Genomic DNA, 25,299 nt, shown 5'->3' on the forward strand with positions numbered 1-25,299 from the left:
AGATGTTGTTCCCAATTTACCACAACCTAGGAATGTTTATTCAAAAATGACAGTCAGACAGCAATAAAGTTTAAAAAAATATGTCAGAGAAGTTTGTTATCCCTGACCTAGGAAATGTAGCTTTGTTCTTTAGAGCACTGGTGGTGTTGTCTTGCCTGTCATTTTGTATGACTAACTTTTATACCAAATTGAATAAGCCATTAGCTTTTAGTCTGTAGGAATGTAGATCCATAGCTATTTCCCATTAGACAAAAGAAAATCTATAGAAGCAGTGTCTCCTGGGGCTCGGTCTTCCTCACTGGCCCTAATGGTGTAAAGCCCTGCTACACTCTACCCTTATGAGAAAGAACCTGTGGGATGATCCCCTTAACATCCAGAAATATTAATTGGAGAGTTGTGCACATTCTTTAAGAAAACTTTAGCTTTTGTGCTAGACCACATTTATGAATCAAATATTTTGATTCAGAGAAATTGTGTTACAAATTTTACATTTTTGAAATGATTACTGGACAAAATGATAAACTTTGTATATCTTGTGTAGTTTAGAATTCGAGTTTGCTGAAATGGAAGATGCCATATTCAGGTGGCCATGTTGTTTTGACAGGTTTCTTTTTGTTGTTGTTGTTGCTTTTTAAAGAACTTCTCCTTCCAAAACAGACCCCTACTGGTGATGGTTGCACAATTCTTTGAATATACTAAAACCCACTGAAGTGTACACTTCAAAAAGGTGAATATGGGGTAGGTGAGTTCTAGCTCCATAAAGCAGTTATTAAAAAAATTCCACTGCACAAAATATTTCCATAGGTGCAAGCTAATAGAATTTTAATTTATATTCACAATTAAAACAAAGTGTTAGCTTCAATAAACATTTAAAGCTTTAGAAATATGATATCATGTGTGAATTAAAAAATAACTTGTGTTACTTTTTAATTTAATAATTTAAAAAACATGTCTGTTATGGGAACTTCAGAAACTGCAAATAAGAAAAAAGACATTTTATTTTATTTATTTATTTTTTTAAATTTTTATTTATTTATTTGACAGAGAGAGAGATCACAAGTAGGCAGAGAGAGAAAGGAGGAAGCAGGCTCCCCGCTGAGCAGAGAGCCCGATGCGGGGCTTGATCCCAGGACCCTGAGATCATGACCCGAGCGGAAGGCAGAGGCTTTAAGCCACTGAGCCACCCAGGCACCCCAAGAAAAAAGACATTTTAGAAAACGTGTGGGTCTTTTAATATTCACATCTACCATATATTCTAAGCCTTCCCTATATTTAACTACTTCCTTGGTACCCACACTTTTCTTGCCAGCTTTCATTAACAATAAATAGCTTTACATGACCACCTTAGGAAAAAAACCGGATGTAAAAATAGCTTCTTATAAGTGGTTTAGTGAAAGCCTTGCCCCCACCCAGCCCCCCAGCCCCCTGGACTGCGAGAGGTGTAAATGTAGGTGAGCAGCAACACTGTTATCCAAAGAAATACAATACGTATGTGCAGAGTAGCTTTGGATATACAGTCAATTTGGGATTTTGTTGTAAAAATTTGCTTTAAGACATTTTGATTTTAAGGCGAAAACTCCGAATCTTGGGCAGAATGGTGGCATCGATTCTCACCTAGGCAGAATATTATTCTGTCTTTTTAAAAATCCTTGTTATCATATTTAGCATTCGCTTTCTAACCACTAAAATTGTTCACAACACAGTTTAAAGATAAATGCAGTATCAGGCTTTGAATTTTTTTTTTTTTTTTTTTTTTTTTTGGTAAATATTAAGACCTGAGTACAAAATGAGGGCTGTACTGTGGATTAAGTGAAATATCTCAAGGCTGTGCTGTTCTGATAACTGAACCTGAAGTGACCTTTCTCAGACACAATTACAGAGCTGTATGTTTTTCCTTTAATTTCATCAGGGGTTTAATTAGTATACAAATAAAACTTCCCTTATCTTCCTTTCTACCTAATTGGCTTGTCTTCGCTTATATATGAAGTATGTGAAAGTGGGCTGTAATTAGGGTGACCGTGTTAACCTTTTTTCCTCAAACGTACTGTTGCCTAAAGGCCTCAAGGCCTAAAAACAGTGCTTTGGATTATTGCTTTGCAATCACTATGGCTGTCCCATAGGTTTTCTCATGAGCAGGAGGGCTTTGGGTGCTGCGGGTTCCCACTGCTTAACAGGATCTTCATTCTTCTCCCCACTAAATGTTTATTGATTATCTCGCTGTTCCAGGCTCAGCCTCCAACAACTTAATATCAGGTGACAGTCAGGAGAGTTCTCCAAGTAATTAGAGTTGAGCATTGGGGGAACAATTAGGAGCAGAGTTATTAAACTTGATTTATCCTATTCTCTCCTGAACAGTTTCTTGGATATCAGAACATCACACTTTCACAATCTACCCTGCTTGAGAAATTAGTGGCTAACCCGCTGCTTATCATTGTTGCCTTGCTGCCTAGAGGCACACCCTCTTGGTTTCAGTCATTCGGTTGGAAATATTAGAGTCCATAAAGTTTATCGTGGGTTTTAATTAGATAAACCTGGACAGGAGCAAAGAAAAGCTGAACTTCAAGTTTTATATAAACATGTAATATATGCTCTATTTTATATATGGTAAGAATACCTGTGTGTATACATTATACACACGCATATAAATATGTCTTTCTTCAAAGCTCAGTGTTGAGACTTCCAGAGATTTCTACTTTTGTCATCAAAAACAAAAAAGGTGAATATTAGGGAAAGGACATAGTATTGAACCACTTTTTCTGTCTCGGTGTTCTGCGCACATCTTTATTATGGACCTTAGGACCCACTGATGTGGATTCCGTTGTCATGTCCCTCAACTCTTTAAAAGGGAATTTTGTGTCTCTAAGTTATGTCACCATGATTGCTATGTCTTCATTTTCACAGGAAGTGTGACCTACGCCGCCTGGTTGACACCACTTCTTGTTCATTTTCTGAAGTTTCAGTCTTGGAACGGGCTACATTCAGCTCTTCCAAAATAGGGCAAACAAGCTTTAGGAGACTTTGGTGACTCCCTGCCCACTCATTGCCCCCGAGAGATGAGTATGAAAGCCGGGGGAAAACGAGAAGATTTGGATATAGAGCAGAGATTCAGATTCTGAGAGTTAGATGGTCTTTGGAAGGGTGGCATATGATTGCTGAAAAGTCAGGTGATTGTGATTTGTGATGATGCTGGGATCGTGGGATTCTTTCCAACGGGACCAGTGAGCATCACTTTAGAAGGACAAGGCTAGAGGCAGCACCCCGAGTAGCCTCACAAATGTCCACCACGAGTCATGAGAGTTACTGTGCAAGAGAATTGGAATGGATTGGCATAAATCTGTTATTTCTGTTGGAAAAAAGAATTTGAACTTTATGCATAACTGGTGGTAGTGGATCATTAGTTTCAGCTTCCTATCTGAAAAATAGCATTTTTTTAAATCAACTTAAAGATGTCAGAAATACTGGCTTGAAAAGGCCTCGAACGGATTTTACTTTTTTAAATCGAGACATCTCATGATACTTCAGTGCCTTTAAATATCTTAACACTAGCACAAAATACCTAGGTTTAGCATGGCCTTTAACAATCTATTCTTTGTTGTCTTTTTTTTTTTTTTTAAAGATTTTATTCATTTATTTGACAGAGAGAGAAATCACAAGTGGGCAGAGAGGCAGGCAGAGAGAGAGGGGGAAGCAGGCTCCCTGCCGAGCAGAGAGCCCAGTGTGGGGCTTGATCCCAGGACCCTGAGATCATGACCTGAGCCGAAGGCAGAGGCTTAACCCACTGAGCCATCCAGGTGTCCCTGTTGTCTTTTTAAAAGTTGGTTTGAATCAGTGATGCTTCTGTAGGATGTTCTTGATGATCTGTGAACACTGAGGATTACAGTATAATATATCTTATAAGTAATCACAGCTTGCTTATTTTAAATTTTTTAAACTTATATTTGTCTGGAAGCAGCTTGACTGTTTGAAAAGCGAAATTATGAATTTAAAAACTTTTAACATGCATGGAGCACTGGGTGTGGTACAAAAACAATGAATACTGTTACGCTGAGAAAACAAAAAAACAAAAAACCCCAAAACTTTTAACATTTTAAAATACCTGGTTTGACTGCTTGTTGCTTTCAGTGTGCTAGCATTTAGAGTGAGTTAACTGTTTTAGCTTCACAAAGGCTGCTTGAGTTTTCTGTTCTACCTATTGTGAATGCATTAAGAGAATACTGTAGAAGAATTTTGAACATGAAAATTATAGCATTTGGTTATTCTTAACAGGATATTTGAAGCAAGGCAGTGGACATTAATGTGTGGCTAAACTCTGAGAAGGAAGCAGAAGATGTTATGCGTGTGTAACCAATTGTTTAGCTCACTGTATAACAAATGTAGTTGAAAAGTTGATAAGCTCATATTCTAGAAATTTCCTAAGAAAAAGAAAGAGCAAATTTTTAGTCCTAAGGGATCCTGTGATCCCTATGTTATTTTACATGAAGTCTAGAAAATACCCCTTTAAATTGTGAGGTCTGATTCTAAGACCTTTAGCCTGAAAGTTCCAAACCAGAGTTGTGGACTCACATCTTGATATTTTTATGCGAAGGGAATATTTCAGATTAAAGCAAATAGCAAAATATCAATCAACAGATTTTCTACTTCTGGGAATAGAAAAGTATTTATGGAACATAATTCTGAATGCAAATATTATTTGTAACTTTGTTAGATGAAAGGTGTTAATCACATTTGTGTTGCTTCCTTCGACATGGAGTTATTTAATGGCAAGTAAGTGAGTTTTACTGTGGAATCCAGTTAGTTCACTGAGATGTCTACAGTGACCTGTTTTGGATCTATTTATGAATAAAGTAGTGGTACTTTCCAGTTTGGGTTCCCCATTCTCTTGGTGTCCTTATCCACCTCACTCACATACACACTTTGTCCACAGGCCAGTTCTTGTTTTGAATAGACTATAAATTTCATGTGCTTTCTCCCCTGAAAATCTTTACTTCTTCCTCATTAAAGAAAAGGCAACTTGAGGTTTTTATAATCAGATTTTTTGTGTGTAAGAGTAAAACGTATGTGCTTCCCAGTATTTAAAAAAAATAAAGTAGACTTGTATTTTGTAGCTAAACATTTTTTCAAAATCTTATCAGAACTATCATTTCTAATTAGTAGGTGCGTGAAATTTTTGCAGAAAATTTGTTAAACCCTGATGTGTAATGACCCAAGTCTGCTTCTCAGTCAGTCTGTATCCTTCTTTGTTTAATAGCCTATGGCATAAATTGAAGTTAATTATCAGGGCTGACAAGCAACTCTGTTTTCTGTCTGTTTGCAGAGTCTCTCCGAGGCAAAGATGGAGCTGAGAAGAAAAGATCAATCTCTGCGTCAGCTCAATAGACATCTCACCCAGCTGGAGCAGGACAAGCGTCGGCTGGAGGAGAACATCCGCGATGCGGAGAGCGCCCTCCGCATGGCAGCCAAGTGAGCACTCGGACCTTGGGGAGATCACTTAAAACAGACAAAAGATCAATTCTCACTTTCATGCTCCGGGTTTTAGCCCTGGATAATACAGTGTTAGAAAACAAAAGTACAGCTGTCTCTCTTTGAAATTCTCTGATAGATCCTCAAAAAAGAAAACTCTTAACTCAACATGCTCAATGTATATTTTATTGAGAAACCTCGGAAAAGTATTAAGTTTCTCTAGCACCGTGCATTGTGTGTTTTGGGCTCTGTTGTAGTGTTACACGTTGGAGACCCGTGATTTCATTAATAGGAAATGGAATACTCTTTACTGAAAAGTTTTTCATCGTTCCTTCTGTTACACACTCCTCATTCCCTTCTGCCCCACAGCCCCCCAGATTTGCTCTGCGGATGGTATACTAATATTTCAAGTAATATTTCCATAAAAAATGCTAGGATATAATCAACATGTGTATCATAACATCTTTTTAAGTGCAATAAAAACATATTGATCATGGAAAATTCATTTAATTTTATAGCTGTATATTCTAACACGTTCAATAGAAAAAATATACAGTTTTCAGAGTGGGCAGCTATGCAAATGTGATGAGAGTGTTTTTCCTTTTACCAGGTAATCAAGTTGACATACACTGTGAAGTTCAAATTGAACAGTTCTCTCTTGGGTATTTTTATTTGTTCTTCACATCAAATTTCATGGAATACTTTAAGACAGTCCTTTGTACAACAGCATGGCTTAAAGAAAATCTATTTATGGATTAAAGAAACATCTAATTTTAATAAACTCTGTGTTTTCTGAATTTGGAATTCTGAGTTCCTGTAATTGAAAATATAAATATACATATATATTTATATGTATTACTTAAAATTTTTTTGAGGCAGTGTAGTCTGTAAACTAAATTATAGAACAGGGGATCTGCCATCTAGGATATCCACAACTTTGCCATCGGGCTTGGGAAATTTCTCATACTAATGAAAAAATGAGTTTACACAAGGCCAAAATATTGTCAGGTTAGTCATTTTCTGTAAAATTGTGAAACTCTATGATGTTGCACCACCATATTAGATTGTCAATCTGTGATTGTCAATTTTTTAAAAATATGAATTTGACTCAATCAGCTTTGTGTTGCCATTGTTCAGTCTTTCTCCTTATGGCAAGTGGAAAGCTTAACCCAGGTTATTTCTAGTGCATCTTGCAGCTCTGAAAATTCTAGGTGAATGGGAACAAGATTACAAAGTCTCCAGATTAATATTCTGTCTCCAAAACATTGCTACTAATTCAGGAATCTGTCACATCTAGTGACCATGGGCATATGTTCTTATAACACAAAAGAAAATTAATTTGAAATTTGGAGAGCTAATACATTACTTACAGTTTTCAATTTCTAATTTACTATTAAATTTTTGTCTTCAGTATTTTCATCCAAACTTTTAATTTAGCTTTACTTTTATTGAAGTGTAGTTGGCATACAGTATTCTATTAGCTTCACATATACAATGTAGTGATTCAACGTCTGTATACATTAAGAAGTGATCACCACGATGAATCTAGCTACCAAATGTCACCGTACAAACTTGTTCTGGTGTTAACTATTTTCCCTTTGCTGTACATCCAAACTTTTTATATCTTTATTAAAGTCAAATTCAATCTGCAAGGCTGATAGAAGAAACTAGTTACTTTAGTTCTAGTCAAGGTTGTAGAGGGTTTTTGTGTAATTATAACACAAAGAGCCTATGTAGAAAGGAAAATATTATTTGGTATAGTATGGCCATTCAAAATATATCTCCACCTCTATGATTTTAAAAATATCTTTCATTAGAAACCAAAAGAATGAAAGTTCAGCCTTTCTAGTACATTTTAAATCAACAATGTAATCATAGCTTCTTTTCCTTTTTCACTCTTTTAAAAATTTCCAGTACTTATTTTTCACTCTTTTTTTTTAAACGTTGAAGAGATCCATAAGATTTTTATTCCTCTCTAATTTATGGCAGGCAATATAACTAAAGATAGGAGTTAAATGCAGAATTATACCAGAGAATGTGGTTAGATTTTACATTTTTTGAAGGAGTACAATAATAACCAAACCTTATTTTTCAGTAATAATTACTTATACTAAAATGTGTAACAGTGGTTGTAAGGCTTGGGTTTTACTAATACCTAATTTTAATTTTTTTTTCTAGAGACAAAGAATGTGTTGCTAATCATATGAGAACAATAGAAAATATGCTTCATAAGGTACTATACTTTTCCTTCAACATCATTCAACTTCTGTTAGGATGTTGTTTTCCTAAACATTAATTTTATTAACCTCAAGATACTTCAATTCATTTTGTAACTTTCTTTAAAAATAAAGTAACAAAAAGATCCTTCCAAATGACTGAAAGTTTATGTTATACAATGCTGTACTGTAAAACTTTCTTCAGAATTCACTTTATGTACTTGATAAAACTAGAAAAATAGTGGTTTCTCCCAACTGGTATAATTGCTCTTGAGTTATTTGTGGTCTTTGCTGACTGAACCAGAGGTCATTATGATTCTTACTTGTCTCATAATGATAAAATGTTTGACCACACTCTCTAACCTCTTACCACTCTCAAACCTACTGTCCTATATATGTATATATAGAGGAGCCATAATATATTGTATCTGGCAGTACTTTTCAAGATGTAATTTACCTTCTTATAAGAATATATTTAGTAATACTCTCTTTTCAAATTTGATTACTTCTCAATGATAAGTTAACATTTAATTTGTAGTGATGAGTAGTATTTAAGGATGTCATCTTACTAAAAACTTAATGTATTAACTGACTGTGTATTTTTTTAGCATTCTAAATTCAAAGATACATTCATTATTTAAAAGTAGAGAAAGGTAATTTATGTGTGTCTATTATTGTCTATCTAATAGACAATTTGTTGAAAATATAATTACCTAGTGCATTTAAGATGTATGGAATTCATGAATGAACCATATTTATAATGATTTGGGGCATCACATTATTATAGGATATAGCTTTGTAAATCACTTAAAAATACCCAGTAAAGGGACGCCTGGGTGGCTCAGTTGGTTAAGCGGCTGCCTTCGGCTCAGGTCATGATCCCAGCGTCCTGGGATCGAGTCCCACATCGGGCTCCTTGCTCAGCAGGGAGCCTGCTTCTCCCTCTGCCTCTGCCTGCCTCTCTGTCTGCCTGTGCTCACTCTCTCTGACAAATAAATAAATAAAATCTTTAAAAAAAAAAAAAAAAAAAAAAAAAAAAAAAAAAAAAAAAATACCCAGTAAAAAAAAGTAACTTTGGTTACTTTGTTTTTGTACTTGGTGATACCTTTGATAGGAGAAATCAGTTATGTTGTGTATATGGCATATCTTTATATACAATTAATGTTGCCTTGAAATCCAATTGTTCATATTCCCAGCTACAGCAAAAAAAAAAAAAAAAAATTGTTGGGTGGCAGCTACCTTGAGGAAGGGACTTTGACATCAGAGAAAAAGTCATCAGTGTGGAATACGGATGTTGTGCCTTATCCTTTCTTTCTTTCTTTCTTTTTTTTTTTTTTTAAAGATTTTATTTATTTATTTGACAGACAGAGATCACAAGTAGGCAGAGAGGCAGGTCAGGGTGGGGGAGCAGGCTCCGTGCAAGCAGAGAGCCCGATGCGGGACTCGATCCCAGGACCCTGGGATCATGACCTGAGCTGAAGGTAGAGGCTTTAACCCACTGAGCCACTCAGGCGCCCCTGCCTTATCCTTTCATTATGAGAATGGCAAAATGTGTATTTTAAATACAATCAAGACTGACTGCAATAGGACAATTATAATCATATAGTTCTTCCGTTGCGGTTTATCTTTTGATTTTTGTGTCATATGGAAAGAAAGATGTCTTTAGAATTGGCCTAGAGCCACTGTAGATTTACTTTTGCTTTATGGCTTTTTTCCCCTTCGAATTTAGTAGTTAATTATTTTGATTAATGTTTCTGGAAATTTCTATTTATATAGTGGTTTCAGAATTATCAGTTACTTCTCAAGGTTGAAGTGAAAATTTAGGAAAGGCTAATTGATTGTTGGGCTAATTCTCTTTTCTGTGAAGTTTGGGTGAGAATGAATGGGTGCTATGAAATGGCCCAGAGAGTCACTCTGAGCTCTCAGGGAGTTGCTGCCCACTGGTCCTCATACCAGCTCTTGCAGGTATTTTTCTGGCCAACTCAGACTGTCCAGAGGCATTTTGCCAATTTGGAGAAACTGGGCGTAGTACAAGAGAGGATCTAGACTCTTTCATGGTGAAAATGGTTGTGGTTACGTTCAGACTCTTCAGTCCAGTTTATTGCACGTAGCCAAATAGCATAGCTATTTATATATCTTAAGCACACGTGTTTTCAAGGTTTGCAGCAGTTATTCTAGAATAAAGTTGACTCTATCTGCTGAATTAAATTTTAATATTAATTTGTGACACGATGATCAAATAAAAATTGTTTTTGTGAAGACGTTATTTCTTTTTTAATTTTTAATGATTTATTTATTTAGTTTAGAGAGAGCGAGGGAGAGAGTGTGGTGGGGAGGGGCAGAGGAAGAGGGAGAGAGAGTGTTAAGCAGACTCCACCCTGAGTGTGGAGCCCAGTGCAGGGCTCGATCTCATGACCCTGAGATCATGACCTGAGCTGAAACCCAGAGTCGGACACTTAACTGACTGCACCACCCCACCCATGTGCCCCTAGACATTATTTCCTTTCTTGCATTTTAAAGAACTTAAACATTTGGAGAACTTAAGTGTTTGGGGTTTTTTGTTTTTGGTTTTGGTTTTTTTTTGGAAAAGCAATTACATTTTATTGATATTTGTCAATTATTTAGAATTTGAGTATAGCTGACACACAATGTTACATTAGTTTCAGGTGTACGACATAGTGATTTGACAAGTCTATATATGCTGCCATACTCACCACTGGTGTAGCTACCATCTGTCACCATACAATGCTATTACAGTATTATTGACTATATTCCCTAGGCTGTGCCTTTTATTCCTGTGACTTTTTCATTCCATAACTGGAAGCCTGTATCTCTTCAGCTCTTGCCAATTTTATTCAACATAGTACTAGAAGTCCTAGCTACAGTGATCAGGCATGAAAAACAGAGGCATCCATATTGGTTGAAGTTAAAAGAGGTTAAACTATCACTATTTGCAAATGACATGATACTATACATAGAAAATCCTCAAAACTCTAACAAAAAAACTACTAAAATAAATGAATTCACTAAAGTTGTAGGATATAAAATTAATACCCAGAAATCCGTTGCATTTCTATACACTAATAATGAAGTAGCAAAAAGAGAAATTTTAAAAAAGAACACTATTTACACTTGCACCAAAAAGAATAAAATGCCTAGGAGTAAACTTAAGCAAGGAGGTAAAAGACCTGTACTCTGAAAACTAATAAAACACTTATGAAAGAAGCTGAAGGTGATGCAAACAATTGGAAAGGTATTTCATTCTCATGGACTGGAAGAATTGATACTGGTAAAATGTCCATATTACTTAAAGCAATCTAAAGATCCAATGCACTCTGTATCAAAATACCAACAACATTTTCCACAAAACTAGAACAAATAAAACTGAAATTTGTATGGAACCACTAAAGACCCTGAATAGTGGAAGGAATCTTGAGAAAGAAAAGTAAAGCTGGAGGTGTCACAGTTCCAGATTTCAAGATATATTTGTTAATCTTTAAACTTGATACATTACCTTCAACTTTTCAAATCCTGAAATTGTATTATACAAAGCAGTTTGACGGGATATTACTTTTTAAATCCCATTTGGGACCAATACTAGTATTTAATAAAGAAGGCCAGTCATCTTTTTTTCTTAAAGATTTTATTTATCCATTTGAGAGAAAGAGTGAGAGAGAGCATGAGAGGGGAGAAGGTCAGAAGGAGAAGCAGACTCCCCGTGGAGCTGGGACCTTGATGCGGGACTCAGTCCTGGGACTCCGGGATCATGACCTGAGCCGAAGGTGGTGGCTTAACCAACTGAGCCACCCAGGCACCCCAAGGCCAGTTATTTTTATCTAAAAACATACCTCATTTCAAAGAAACAGATGTTTTATTTTAATTATATGTAAATATATGTATGTATATATTATGGCTTTTAAAATGTAGGTCAGAAGTTAACCTTTTATTCAGAAACTTTGTTAGGCTAATTTCAGGTTATTGGGGTCAAGAAAAATAACAAGAGAAAACAAGATCACAATTTTACATGAGGTGCATTTTTTATATACACACTTCTTTATTTAGTTGAATTCTCAACTGTTTTGAAAAAACCAGAACTATTGAACTTTAAAAGAAAATCAACATTTCGGCCATTTTAAAGGGTATAATTCAGTAGCTTTCAATGCATTTACAGTGTTATGCCACCATCACAACTATGTTTTTAGAATATTTTCTTCACCTCAAAGAGAAACCCAGAAGCCATTAAGCAGTCCCTCCTATACCCTCTTACTCCATTCTGTGCATTGTCTTTTTACTTTCTCAGCAACATTCTTTGATGGACAAAAGTTTTTTAACTTTGATGAAGTCCATTTTTTTTCTTTTGTTGATCATGATTTTGGTTTTAAATCTAAGAATACATCATCAAATCCCCGGTCATGAAAAAATCCCCTATGTTTTCTCCAAAGAGTTTTATAGTATTAACTCTTACATTTAGGTTTTGGTCCATATTGAGTTAATTTTTGTGTATGATATAATTCAGAGACTGAATTTCATTCTTTTGCAGGGCTATCCAGTTATCTCAGCACCATTAATTTATTTATTTTTCCAAAGATTTTATTTATTTATTTGAGAGAGAGAGAGAGCCCATGCACAAGCAGGGCATGGGAGTTGGGAAGGAGCAGAGGGAGAAGCAGACTCCCTGATGAGCAAGGAGCCTGATGCAGGGATTGCTCCCAGGACCCTGAGATCACGACCTGAGCCCCAAGTCAGATGCTCAACCAACTGATCTACCCAGATGCCCCATCCCAGCACCATTTATTAAAAAGACTTTTCTTTCCCTCATTTGGTACCTGTATTGAAAATCTATTGACTATGGATGTTTGGTTTTGTTTATGGACTCTCAGTCCTGTTTCATTGATCTATATGTTGTCTATCCTCAATCAGTACCACACGCTTTTGATCATTGTAGCTTCATAGTAAATTTTGAAATTAAGAATTTTAAGTCTTCCAACTTTGGGGCTTTTTTTCAAGATTTTTTTTGGGACTTTTCAGGGTTCCTTATAATTACATATGAATTTTAGGATCAATTACATATGATTTTAGGGTATGAAGAAGGAGGCAATTAGAATTTTGATAGTATTTCTGTCTTAATATTAAGTGTTGTAATCCATGACATAGAATATCTTTCCATTTATTTAGATTTCTCTGATTTTTTTCAGCAACTTTTGTAGTTTTCAGTATACAAGTTTTGCACCTTCTTGCTTAAATTTATTCCAGAGTATTTTATTCTTTGTGATGCTGTTGTAAATGAAATTATTTTCTTTTTAAAGATTTTTTTTTTAATTTATCTATTTGACAGAGAGAGAGATCACAAGTAGGCAGAGAGGCAGGCGGGGAGAGAGAGGAGGAAGCAGGCTCCCCGCAGAGCAGAGAGCCCGATGTGGAACTTGGTCCCAGGACCCTGAGATCATGACCTGAGCCAAAGGCAGAGGCTTAACCCACTGAGCCACCCAGGCACCCCTGAAATTATTTTCTTAATTTCATTTCTTGGTTCTTAATTTCTAGCATTTAGAAATATGACTGATTTTTTATGTTGCTTTTGTGTCCTGCAACTTTGCTGAATTTTTTAGCTCCAATAATTTCTTTTGAGGATTCTTTAGGATTTCCTATATATAAGATCATATCATCTACAAATAAAGATAGTTTTACTTCTTTCTTTCTGATTTGGATGCCATTTTTTTTTTTTTTTTTTGGTTTTTGGTTTTCTTTTTTATTTTTTTGTCTAATTGCCTGGCTAGTACTTCTAGTCCTGGCAATGAGATGAGAACAGATATCCTTGCATTCTTCCTAATCTTAGGGGGAAAGCTTTTGGTCTTGCACCATTAAATATGATGTTAGGAGCATGTCCTTTATCAGACTAAGTTCTTTCTGTTCGTAGTTTTTTGAATTTTTCTTATCATGAAAGGTTATTGGGTTTTGTTAAATGCTCTTTCTATATCATATGAAATGATCTTTTTTTTTTCAGTTTTCATACTACTAATGTGTACTACATAAATTCATTTATGTATGTTCAGCTATCCTTGCATTCCTGTTATACATACCACACTTGGTTATCATGTATAATTGCTTGAATATGTTGCTATATTCGGTTTGCTAGTATTTTTTTTTTTTTGAGGATTTGTTGTCTATGTTCATATGGAATATTGGTCTACAGTTTTCTTGTGATGTCTTTGTCTGGCTTTGGTATCAGAGTAATACTGACCTCATAGAATGAGTTAGGAAGGGTCCCTTCCACTTCATTTTTTGGGTGGAGGAGGTGTTTGAGAAGGATTTGTGTTAATTCTGTAAATATTTGATAAAATTTACCAGTGAAGCTATCTGGTCCTGGGATTTTCTTTGTTGGAAGTTTTCTGCTTTTTTTTTTTTTAAAGATTTTATTTATTTATTTGAACAGAGAGAGATCACAAGTAGCCAGAGAAGCAGGCAGAGAGAGAGGGGGAAGCAGGCTCCCCACTGAGCAGAGAGCCTGATGTGGGGCTTGATCCCAGGACCCTGAGATCATGACCTGAGCCAAAGGCAGAGGCTTAACCCACTGAGCCAACCAGGTGCCCCATTTTCTGCTTATTTATTAATTCTTTTTCCTTCTAATAGATTTATTCACATTTTCTGCTTCTTTTTAAGTCCATTTTGGTGATTTATATGTTTCTAGGAATTTGTTTAGTTCATCTAGGTTACCTAATTTGTTGACATACATTGTTCATTTCCTTAGTATTGTTTTTATTTTTGTAAGGTCAGTAGTAGAGTCTTCATGTTTATTTCTTATTGTAGTAGTTAATTAATCTTATTTTTCTTGGAAAGTCTATTTAAGGTTTGTCAGTGTTGTTGATCATTCCAAGGAACCAAATTTGGTTTTCCTAATATGCTCTGTTATTTTCCTATTCTCTATTATCTCTGCTTCAATCTTTATTATTTTCTTTCTTTTGTTTGCTTTGGGCATAGTTTGCTCTTCTTTTTCTATGTCCCTCAGGTAGTAGTTTAGATTATTGATTTGAGATCTTTCTTCTTTTTTAATGTAGGCATTTGCAGCTAAAAATTTCTGTGTGAGCACTACTTTCACAGAAGACTCTGTTTTGGTATATTATGCTTTTGTTTTCATCTGTCTCAAAGTATTTTCTAATATCCCTGTGATTTCATCTTTGATATATTCACTATTTAAGAGTGTGTTGTCTTATTTCCAAAATATTTGGGGATTTTCCAAATATCTTTTGCTTTGGCATTCTAATAAAATTCTGTAGGATTTGAATAGCTACCTTGTTTGATTTCAGTTCTTTTAAGTTTAAAGTTTGCAGTATGGTCCAGAATATGGTCTGTCTTGGTGAATGTTACTGGTACATTTGAAAAGAATCTGTATTCTGCTGTCATTGTGTAGAATATTCTATAGATGTCTAGTATGTTGATTTACACTGTTGTTCAACTCTTCTAGTTCCTTGGGTATCTTTTGTGTAGTTCTACCCATTAATGGAGTGCGATTTTGAAGTCTTCAACTATTATTGTTGAACTATTTATCTGTTCAGTTGTGTCAGAGTTGTCTTTGAAATTATATAGGAAAAAAAGAGTTACAAATAAAAACTACGTTATTACTGATTTTATTTATACTTGTGCAGTTTCCTTTGCTGGTGATCTTTATTTCTTCATGTGAATTTGAGTTACTGTCTGTTGTCCTTTCATTTCAGGCTGAAGGACTCTCCTAGGACATTTCTCTTAGGGCAGGACTAGGGGTAGTGAATACCCTCAGCTTTTGTTTATCTTGGAATGGCTTAATTTCTCCTCTCCCCCCCCCCCTTTTATTTATTTTAGAGATAGAGACGAGACAAAGTGAGTGAGGGGAGGAGCAGAGGCAGAAGCACAAGCAGACTGCATGCTGAGTGCAGAGCCTGATGCGGGACTTGATCACACAATGCTGGGATCATGACCTGAGCTGAAATCAAGAGTTGGACGCTTATCCAACTGAGCCACCCAGGCACCCCTTTCTTTCATTTTTGAAGAATATTTTTGTTGGATATAAAATTTTTGGTTGACAGTTTTTTTCCCCTTTAAGCTCTTTGAATATGTCAACCTCAATATTTCTATTTGGTTCCTTTTTATGCTGTCTGTTTCTTTATTTATATTTTCTGTTTTGGAGGATGCTATTCTCATGGTTTCCTTTGGTTATTTGTACACAGTTTCCTTTAACACTTTAAGCATATTTAAAATAATTGATTTAGCACCATTGTGTGGTAAATCCAATGTTCAGTCTTCCTGAGTTCCTATTAGTTTCTCTTTTTCTTATGTATGGGCTATACTTTCTTATCTTTTTGCATACTTTGTAGCTTTTCGTTGAAAAGTGAATATTTTGCATAGTGCAATGTGCGAACTCTGGAAATCAGATTCTCCTCCATCCCTGGTGTTGTTTGTTGCTGCTTATTCTAGTGGTTATTGTTTGTTCAGTGACTTTTCTGAACTAATTTTTTCAGTTTGTTGACATACAGTATTATATGGAGTTTCAGATATATTACATAGCGATTTGACAATTCTGTACATGACTCAGTGCTCACCATGATGTGGTCACTGTCACATTATTACAATATTATTGACCATATTTCCTATACTGTACTTTTCATTTCCATGTAAAGTCTGTATTCTTTGTCAAGTATGGCCACTGAAATCTCTGTTCTGTTAACTTCATCATCTGCTAGTGTTTCAACAGAGATTTCCTTAAATGCTGAGATTCAGGTGCTTTTTCCTTGATTAAGTTTTTGCTTGGTTGCTGTAAACTTTCAGTTAGTTTCTAGAGTTCTGAAAAAGTTGATTCTGACCAATTTTGTCAGGGTAGTCACTGTTTTTTTAAAAATGATTTTATTTATTTACTTAGAGAGAGAGAGAGAGAGAGAGCGAGCAAGTGAGAGAGCACAAGCTGAGGGGGAAGCATGCTGAGGGAGAGGGAGAAGCAGGCCCCCCACTGAGCAGGGAGCTGGACTCGGGGCTCAATCCCAGGAATCCGAGATCATGACCTGAGGCAAGAGCAGACGCTAAACTGACTGAACCACCCACGTGCCCCAGGGTATTCCTTTTTTGTGTGTGTGGAGGGACTGACTTTTGGAGTTCCTTATTTCACCATTTTTGCTAACATCATTCCCTAAAGTCATATACTTTTATTTGCCTAATAAATACACCAGTAGGTTTCTAATATTACTGATAATATAGACACTCAGAATTGATTTTTTTCTTTAAATTTAGAGACTCTCCAAACATGCTTTCACATTTCTATTGTGAGAAAAGGAGGAAAAGTACAATAATTATATTAGAATATAATTCTATATTCTATAAAAAAGTACAATAATTATATTAGAATATAATTCTATGTTCTATAGAATTATATTAGAATATAGAATTAGAATAGTCTTCAGGATAAGGTAATAACCGGATGTATAGGATAATATCCTAATTATTTAGCCTTAGGTATGAGAAAATTAAGTGTTTCTTGGGTGCTAACCAAAAATGTTTAACAGAGAGATGTCTTGATTTATTATAGCTGGGGGTAAATGTAAGTAAATTTGGGTAAAATTGGAATGTAGAGAAGAGTGAACTTTTTTGGTAGTCATTCTGCAGCTGTTAGAGACTCCTTGAGTCCTATATGTTTGGAAGAATTAACGATAGTGTTTCCTATGTATGATTGTAGTGTACTATGAACTTTAAAGGTACCTCTGAACATTTAGGGAGAAGTCTTAACTGCCTTTTCAGTAAAATGTCTAAGAGATAAAACAGGAAGTCAGAACCCAGAAGTTTCAAAAGACTTCAGAGGACCTTGCATCTATAAACCCTGTAAATTTATCAGGCTGGCTGATACTGGACAATAGCTAGGAAGTCACAGGAGTTTTTGCTGATATCCTTTGAGATTCATTTCTACCATAAAGTTACTTAAAATCTCTTATTTAATAATATTTAATAAGAATAGTTGAGTTCTACAAAAGCTTTAAGAGTGTATGTTATATGCTAGGAGCTATACCAGTCTCTGGAGAATCAACCAACCAACCAAAAAAATCCCACAACCCCACTATATATATATATATATATATATATAGAGAGAGAGAGAGAGAGAGAAAGACAGACCATAGTCTGTGTGTGTGTGTGTGTGTGTGTGTGTGTGTATGTATCTACGTATGTATGTATATCTATATCTACATCTATATCTATCTATCTCTCCTTTCTCTCAAGGCAGAGGCACAGATAATTCCAGTATACCATGGTAAATAAGCATCCATTAGATGCAGTTCCACACCCACATAGATGGACTTACTCATCTAGGAGGCATACTCAGAAATCCCACAGGTTGTCTGAAGGTTTCTTAGAATTAATGCCTGGTTGGGGCTTTGAAGTGTGAAGAAAGGTGGGAAAGGTGTTCCAGTAGAGAGGATAGTGTGTGTGAGGAACCGCATGGAAGTGAGAATATCCAGACATCTTCAGTTCAGCAGGAAGTGCAAGGAGAGTACAAGAGAGGAGGCTGAATGAGGTACTTGGAAGCCAAGTCATTGAAGTTGTTTTTCTTTTTTGGCCATTCTGAGACCCTTGGATTTTTATCATGGCGGTAGTGGGAGGAAACTAGGGTTTAAGCTTGGCACTGATATGGTCAGATTTCCTTACTGACTCTAGGCTCTGGGGGGCATATTTGCAGACTGGATATCGTGAGTAATGAAGGTGGTTTTATGACCCGTGGTTCTGTAGACTTGATGGAAACAGGAGAAGGTCGGACCAGAGTAGTGATGATAGGCGGTGTTAGAGGAAAGGATGTGAAACTTATTTAGTAAAATGGTGAACGAGGATGAAAAAGGCAGGGGAGAGCGCCTCCCAGGATGAGCAGTGTGATTGGCTGGTGGATGTTGGAAATACAAGAAGAGGAGCAGGCATTTTCTTTTTCTTCTTCTTCTTCTTCTTCTTCTTCTTCTTCTTCTTCTTCTTCTTCTTCTTCTTCTTCTTCTGGTAGGGAGAAGAAGGGAGGCAGTGATGAGTTTTGTTTTGGAAATACCCAAGTTTGAGGAAAGGTGGGATGATCAGCAAGATATGTGAGTCTGGACCTAACGGAAAAAGTCAGGCTAAAGATAAAGGTTTGAGATTGATTAACGTAATACTCTGGCAAAGAAAGAAGGCAGTATAGCAATTGACAGGAGAAACAAGACATTATAGATAAATGGGAAGCTAGCAAATGCATTTTGAGAGATTAATTATGCCACTAGAGTTTGGAGTCCTTGAGGGATGGAATTCTGTCTCCTTATTTTTTATATCCTCAGCATCTATCACAGTGCCTGGTACCCAGTAGGCACTTAAGGAATGTTTGTTGAATGAGTCAAATTCTACCATCACCCAGTCCCTAAACAAAGCTGAAGCCATCTCTGTATTTCAGTGGAGGTCTTGTTGATATTGCTTTATTTGATTGCTAAAAATAGCATATGTATTTATTTTGCCTAATCAAGAGCTAGAGGAGATAGCCTAAATTTGATTATAAGAACGTCTCTAGGAAAGAGGGGTGCATTAGCAAGGAATTTACAGGATGTGATAGTCCTGTTGCAACCTGTTTTTAGCTGGTTCGACTCTTACGAAGTAGAAAGATGAGAACTTCTTTTGTTAGAGTGGACTGTGGAATGGATTAGAGTCCAACAGAATCTGATAGTTGAAGACACTATCTTGCCAAATCTTTAAATGTGATTTTATAGTCTTATCTTAAAGATGGCTAACCCAAATATTTGATTATACATAGTTATCTTTTGATTTTTAGTTTTCAGTGAATTTATAAGGAATGGATACACCACAGAACAGCTTTTAATTTATAGAGCTGACAGTCTTTTAAAAGTTGAAATATGATTTAATGCCTCCCAAAACCCAATTTTTAGTGACTCGTTAATGACTCTTTAAATGTTACTTGTGGTCTTGGAACTCCTCCACAGTCTTAGTTTCTGGATCCCGGTTCTGAATATCAGCTGTGCAGGACATTACAGGTGTTAGCCCAGCTGGCTTGCTGATGACAACTCTGTCCGTATAGCTGTCTTGTGTGTCATCATTCATATTGTTCAGTGTCATTCTGACCTAGCCAAGCTAAAAATGGTACTCCAGCTCAAGAGGGATTTAAAAACCTTGACAAATGAAAGATAAGATACTACAGAATGTCATGTACGTGTGCTTAACAGGTTTTAGCCTAAACACATCTAAATGGCTAATTTCAGTTGTGCCCTGGCCTTTATCCTTTGCAATAATTTATCCTAGGAAAAGAAAATATTTCTGTGTGGAGGACTGTTAACAATGCATAAACATATTTCTCTATGCTGAAGTATGGGTTTGGTGTTTGTTTAAATACCTCAAGGTCACAGTAATCTGTTTGTGGGGTACATTCTATGGTGTATAACCTACACCGGAGATTTATCATGCTGCCCAGTGCCTTTAGAAGATGTCCGTGATCAAATCACCCTCTCCTCCAGCCTGATAATTTGATTGGAGGGCTCAGTTTTTCAGATCCTTATTGGGATATAGCCAGCTTGCTAATTTGATTCACGAGATCCATTTTCTAGGTCTATAACTGGGATGTAACTATTAATGCGTGGGGTGGTGGTGGTGTGGAATTGCCCTCTTTTCCTGGTCACAGCAGCCGGCAGTCCTTGGAGTGTTCTGGCTCAGCTCCAGAGTTGGAGGTTAAGTTAAAGAACCTGCCAGAAAGAGAAGGCTAGTTTCTTACTTCCTTCTTTTCCAATGATGAGTGCCTGTGTTTGCTGCAACGTCCATGGAGTGTCTGCTTCTGCTGAGCACCAGGGTCTCCTTCCCGTGGGTGTGGGGCACAGCCGGAACTGCTGCATGTATCTTGGGACGTCATAGCCTGGGAATCTTCCATGTGAGATGATGACAGTGTATAAGGATGATTGCTGCACAGGTAACTTGTCTGTCAGTGTAACAGCATGTGTGTGTGTGTGTGTGTGTGTGTGTGTGTGTGTGTGTGTGTGTGAGGCCATGGGAGAAAGAAAACACGAGTGAAGGAGAATTCCGACAGGTCCAGGGAAACTCCTGAGGAAAGGAAGGATGTTTGAATAATAGTCCCTATTACTTCTCACAAAACTACTTTTATGCAACTTACACATTTTTGCTAAGATTGCCAGACAAGGGACCAAGGCAAGTTAAAAAAAAAATAGTGTTGTTGTTTAGGTAGGGAAATGGAAGAATTATCAAAATCCTAAGCAATTTCCCCAACTGTTAACTGTTCATTATAAATATTAAGAGGCATTAGGAATTAGTGCTAAGAGCACTGGACTCAGCATCCTCATATTAGGGATGTTTCTGTTTCACTGTTTCACAAGGTGAATGGCGGAATCAAGGGAGGTAGTATGAAGAGTACTCTGAAAAGCAAAAAGTACTTTTGGAAGTACCAGTAGTACTATTAATGGAAGTATTACTCTCTGTCCATTTCATTATCAGATAGTTAAGGAAAAGGTAACAGACAGATGAAGATGCCCATTCAGATGTAACTATTCGATCCTTGAATGTCATTTCCATTGTGTTGACAACCTTAAAGCCTTCTTTCGCTCAGTAGGCACATACCAGAATCCTGGAACAGCTAATTATCTTTTTTTTTTTTTTTAAATCATATTCTCTCTTTTTCCTGCCTTGTAGAATTTGTGAGTTTGGAATGACATTCTTATTCGATCACATACTACTACGATATATAACTGCTCTGTATGCACAGTGGTTTTCTTGCTAGCAGTGTCCTTACAGAGTTAACTCTGGCTGATGCTCTTCTCTGTTTACAAAAAGCTCTCCAGTATGCCTATTCTACTTGTTTAACCAAATTTTGTTGATTAGGTATGAGAAGATGTGCCAGGAAAGTTAGACACAGTCATGTTGCATACCAGACTACATAAAACTTGAAAGTTTATCAGGAGATAGTACACTTATTTTATGAAACACTTGAGAAAAATAAGCCAGAAAGTGTCTGTGGAATGTAACCCTGTGTTACTGATAGAAGGTTCACCCGCTAGAAATTGTTGAGATATTCTCTGGTGAGATGTGGTTATTTAAAAAACTTGACAGCTGGTGAAAAATATTGTCTTTCCTTCTGTACCTTTAAGGCAGAGGATGGCCAACATTTTCTGTAAAGGGTCAGACAGTAAATATTTTAGGCTTTGTGGACCGTATGGTCTCTGTCTCAACTATTCAACTCTGTCATGGTGGCAGGAAGACCGCCAAAGACAATAGGTAAATGAATGGGTGTCATGTGTTCCAATAAAACTTTATTTACAATAACAGGCGGTGGGCTGGATTTGGTTCCTGGGCTATAGCGTGCCAAGGACATGCTGCTTTCTAGTGCTGAGGCTGAAAAATAGTGTGTAGTCTGCACTAGTGTAGGAAGACAAAGAGAGAAGGGAAAGCCATAAGGAATCAGTGGAGGTGGAAGGAAGGGCAGAGGAGGGCGTGGGACAGAGGAAGGTAGGGAAGTGGAAACAAAGTAGAACATGAACACAGAGTGGTAAGAAAGGAGGTCACAGGAAACACTGTAGACCATGATCTCTTCTTGATGACACTGTCTGTGGTCAGAAAGTTTATTTTGAAGCAATGGATGCCATACTAGATTGGAGTAAGTAAAATTTTAGCCAGCTCGAGGGTATGATGTGAAATACTAATTATCACTTACTTTTCCCAGATTGAAGATTCAGGCACTATGTATATCTTTTTATGTAGTAAGCATACCAGAATTTCTATCTACAACCCTACTACTTCTTCCTTAGTGTCCTGGTGGTAAAAACACAGCTAGTGCCACATTGTGTGTGTGTGTGTGTGTGTGTGTGTGTGTGTGTTTTCATTTGGAACATTAGGTCTGGAGGAATTTACAGCTGTGTGTGATACAACATGCAGGTTCACATTTTGAGAGTTGAACAGTTTTTCCAAAAATGACTAATGTGATCTCAGAGTTGATCTGTCCACCAGGAATAGCTTTTTTTGTGTTATGGTGGGAGTACAGAAAATTAGAAAACAGATTGGAGGCTTGTGAGTAAAGGCCAAGCAGAGGAATAGGAACACGGGTCTTCTGAATCACTTCAGTCTGGAACTCGAGTGTGAGGATAAAATAAATAGATATTTCATACCCTATTTTGACTTCTTAGAAAGTTTCATTTATTTTCCTCTCTCCACCTCTTGTTTCTCTTGTGTCTTATGGCATATCTGTTAGAAATATGTGCTTTCTGAAAGTATGTAATAGGAAAGGGAGAAAGCAAACTACTTTCCTAAACATCAAAATTTCAGAGTATAGTAATGGAGGTATGTTTTCTTTATTCCTTGTCCAAATATTATGAAATTGAACAGTTATATAGAATGTTGTAAAAATGTATGCAATTTGGCAAATGAGATTTATATTGTGAAATTGTAAGAAAAAATTCATTATAGGTTAAGTATGGACTGTTACCCATTTTGAAATACCCATTTGAAATAAACATTATTATATACATGTTATCATTCATAGCTATAAATACAGTGAAATGGGTATAGAATCTTAATTGAAGGATGAATAATGATGTGCTATAACAGAATTAAAGACTGACTTTTGAAATCATAATTTTAGTTCAAAATTTGAAATTGTCATTTAGTGTACAGACAGGTGACAATGGTGGTTTTCATCTTAGTTCACACACTAAAATCTGTATTTTCAAAGGTGAGCCTACTTCTCCTGTTAGGGAAAAAAGTGATTTTATTATTCTAATATTGTTACTTCAGAATTCTTTTGACAGTAAAGAAGTTTATTTTAGATTCTCACATTTGAAAGGAATCATTTTATATCCAATGGACAGTGTTTCCTGAGGAAATCTCACTTACCTCTGTTCTGATTTTGGTTACTTTGTTCTCAGACTGCCTGTTCTCTGTTTTTCATAAACAAATTGAATGCAGTACGGGGTGAATCTTTTTTCTTACTGTTCTGGGTTGAATCTCTTTCCCGTTTATCCTGTTCACCCTCTGAAATTCAGGCTTGCTTTCTGCACTCTTCTGAACAGTCTCGTCTTTCACCCTTCATGTTTTCTTGTTCCTTGTCACCTTCCCTTCCTGCTCCTTTGCTGCTGGTTGTAATTTTACGTGTCCTCTGTCACTGTTTTGTCTTCTCTCAATGTGCTGCTTTCACTCCCTGTACCCCTGACGATAAAAAAATTCCTAGCTGATCCTTGTTTAAGGGTGAGAGAAAACTTCTAGAAATATTTGGAGAACATTTTGGATGCCTTCTCTCAACGTTCTGGCTTAATTTACTCTTAAATCAACTCTTAAAATGTAGTAGAAATATTTGTGATATTATGTCTGTTATGTAGCACTCTCTCCTGATGGCACTGCCCACAGTCTCAATACCTTTACAATTAAATGAAACTATTAACACATGCATATTCAAATAAAGTTGTAATTATGATGCCCATTATTCAGTTTAGCAAAATAACTGGATTTTGAGTTTTCCCCCCTATTTAATATAAAGAACAATTTAATCTGGCAAATTAAATAATGTTGTAGTGAGAATGTTAATTTGATAAGAAGTCCCAGGTTTAACTGCCAAATGCCCCAGCTTCCTGTTGTTCAGTGAGTTTATTTAGAGACTATAAAATGTGGCTTACTGTTCCTGTATGTCAAGCTTCACAGTTGAAGTCTGGTGCCTGATAATCATCGGGTTCAAGGACCTCCAGAGCTGGAGCCGTGTTGTGGATTATGCCTCCATTGCTTATGGTCCTCCCTCCCCCTTTGCTCATATTAGCAATCTGCTTTTGTACTTTGACTTCCAGGATTTCCCTCGTGAATTTTGTCACAGAAAAAAGAGAATCATCAATATCGCAGTTAAACTTGACTTTCAAAGCTAATAGTATCTCATTTGGGGGCTCAAATTTAATAAATTTTCTTTGATTCTGGGTGAGTTTTTAAACATCAAACAATGAATTGGCCAGGGTGCAGTAAAATATTTAGATCTATTGACTATGGTTCAGAAGGGTAGAAGGCAAAAACACTAGTGGTTTGATGTTGATAAATTCTCAGTACCTTAATCCACATTAATGTTTTCTTTTATCTGAGTGTGCATTGGTGACCACAAAAAGCAGGAGAAGGTATCCATACGTATAAAATATAAAACCTAAAGCAAATGTATTTGTAAAATATGATTTATTTTGTTATGTTAAGTAAGTTAAAAGCATTCTCATCCTGACTGAGGACTCTGGAGAATGTTTGTTAGAGATAAAGAAACATTCTGAATTGGGACTCCGGTGTGCATACAGTACTCACACCATTATAAAAATTGCATTACAGTGTATGTTTTATAGCGTACATTTGACATTCACTTATTGACAGAACTACTTCTGCTTAACTTGGGAGTATAAAGATTTTTATAAGCGTAGATTAGCATGAACAATTAAAGATGGCATCAAATGTTTGTTGTGTTTGCTGGTTTAAGGAAACTGTATGCAGTGTGATAGTTCATTCACAAAATAAGAAATAATTCAAGCAGGTTTTGGAAGCTTCCCAAGTCGAATAGAAAAGCGAAGGGGAGGTTTCCTATCTTACACTGTTGCCAAGTTACATTTGAAGTTGCTCAGGGAAAAGTGGGGATATAGACAAATAT

At 36.3% G+C, this 25,299-nt stretch overlaps 1 protein-coding gene across 1 annotated transcript in view; it reads left to right on the forward strand.

The window, feature by feature from the left end:
• Window positions 1-25,299, forward strand: part of CCDC171 (coiled-coil domain containing 171) — a 295,661-nt gene that overhangs the window by 196,068 nt on the left and 74,294 nt on the right. Inside the window, exons 22-23 of the mRNA XM_080819723.1 lie at window positions 5,315-5,460; window positions 7,639-7,693. Coding sequence (XP_080675849.1) covers window positions 5,315-5,460; window positions 7,639-7,693 — 201 coding nt within the window. The remainder of the gene's footprint in view (window positions 1-5,314; window positions 5,461-7,638; window positions 7,694-25,299) is intronic.

Source organism: Martes martes (assembly GCF_963455335.1).
Source record: "Martes martes genome assembly, chromosome: 12".
Lineage (NCBI taxonomy): Eukaryota > Metazoa > Chordata > Mammalia > Carnivora > Mustelidae > Martes > Martes martes.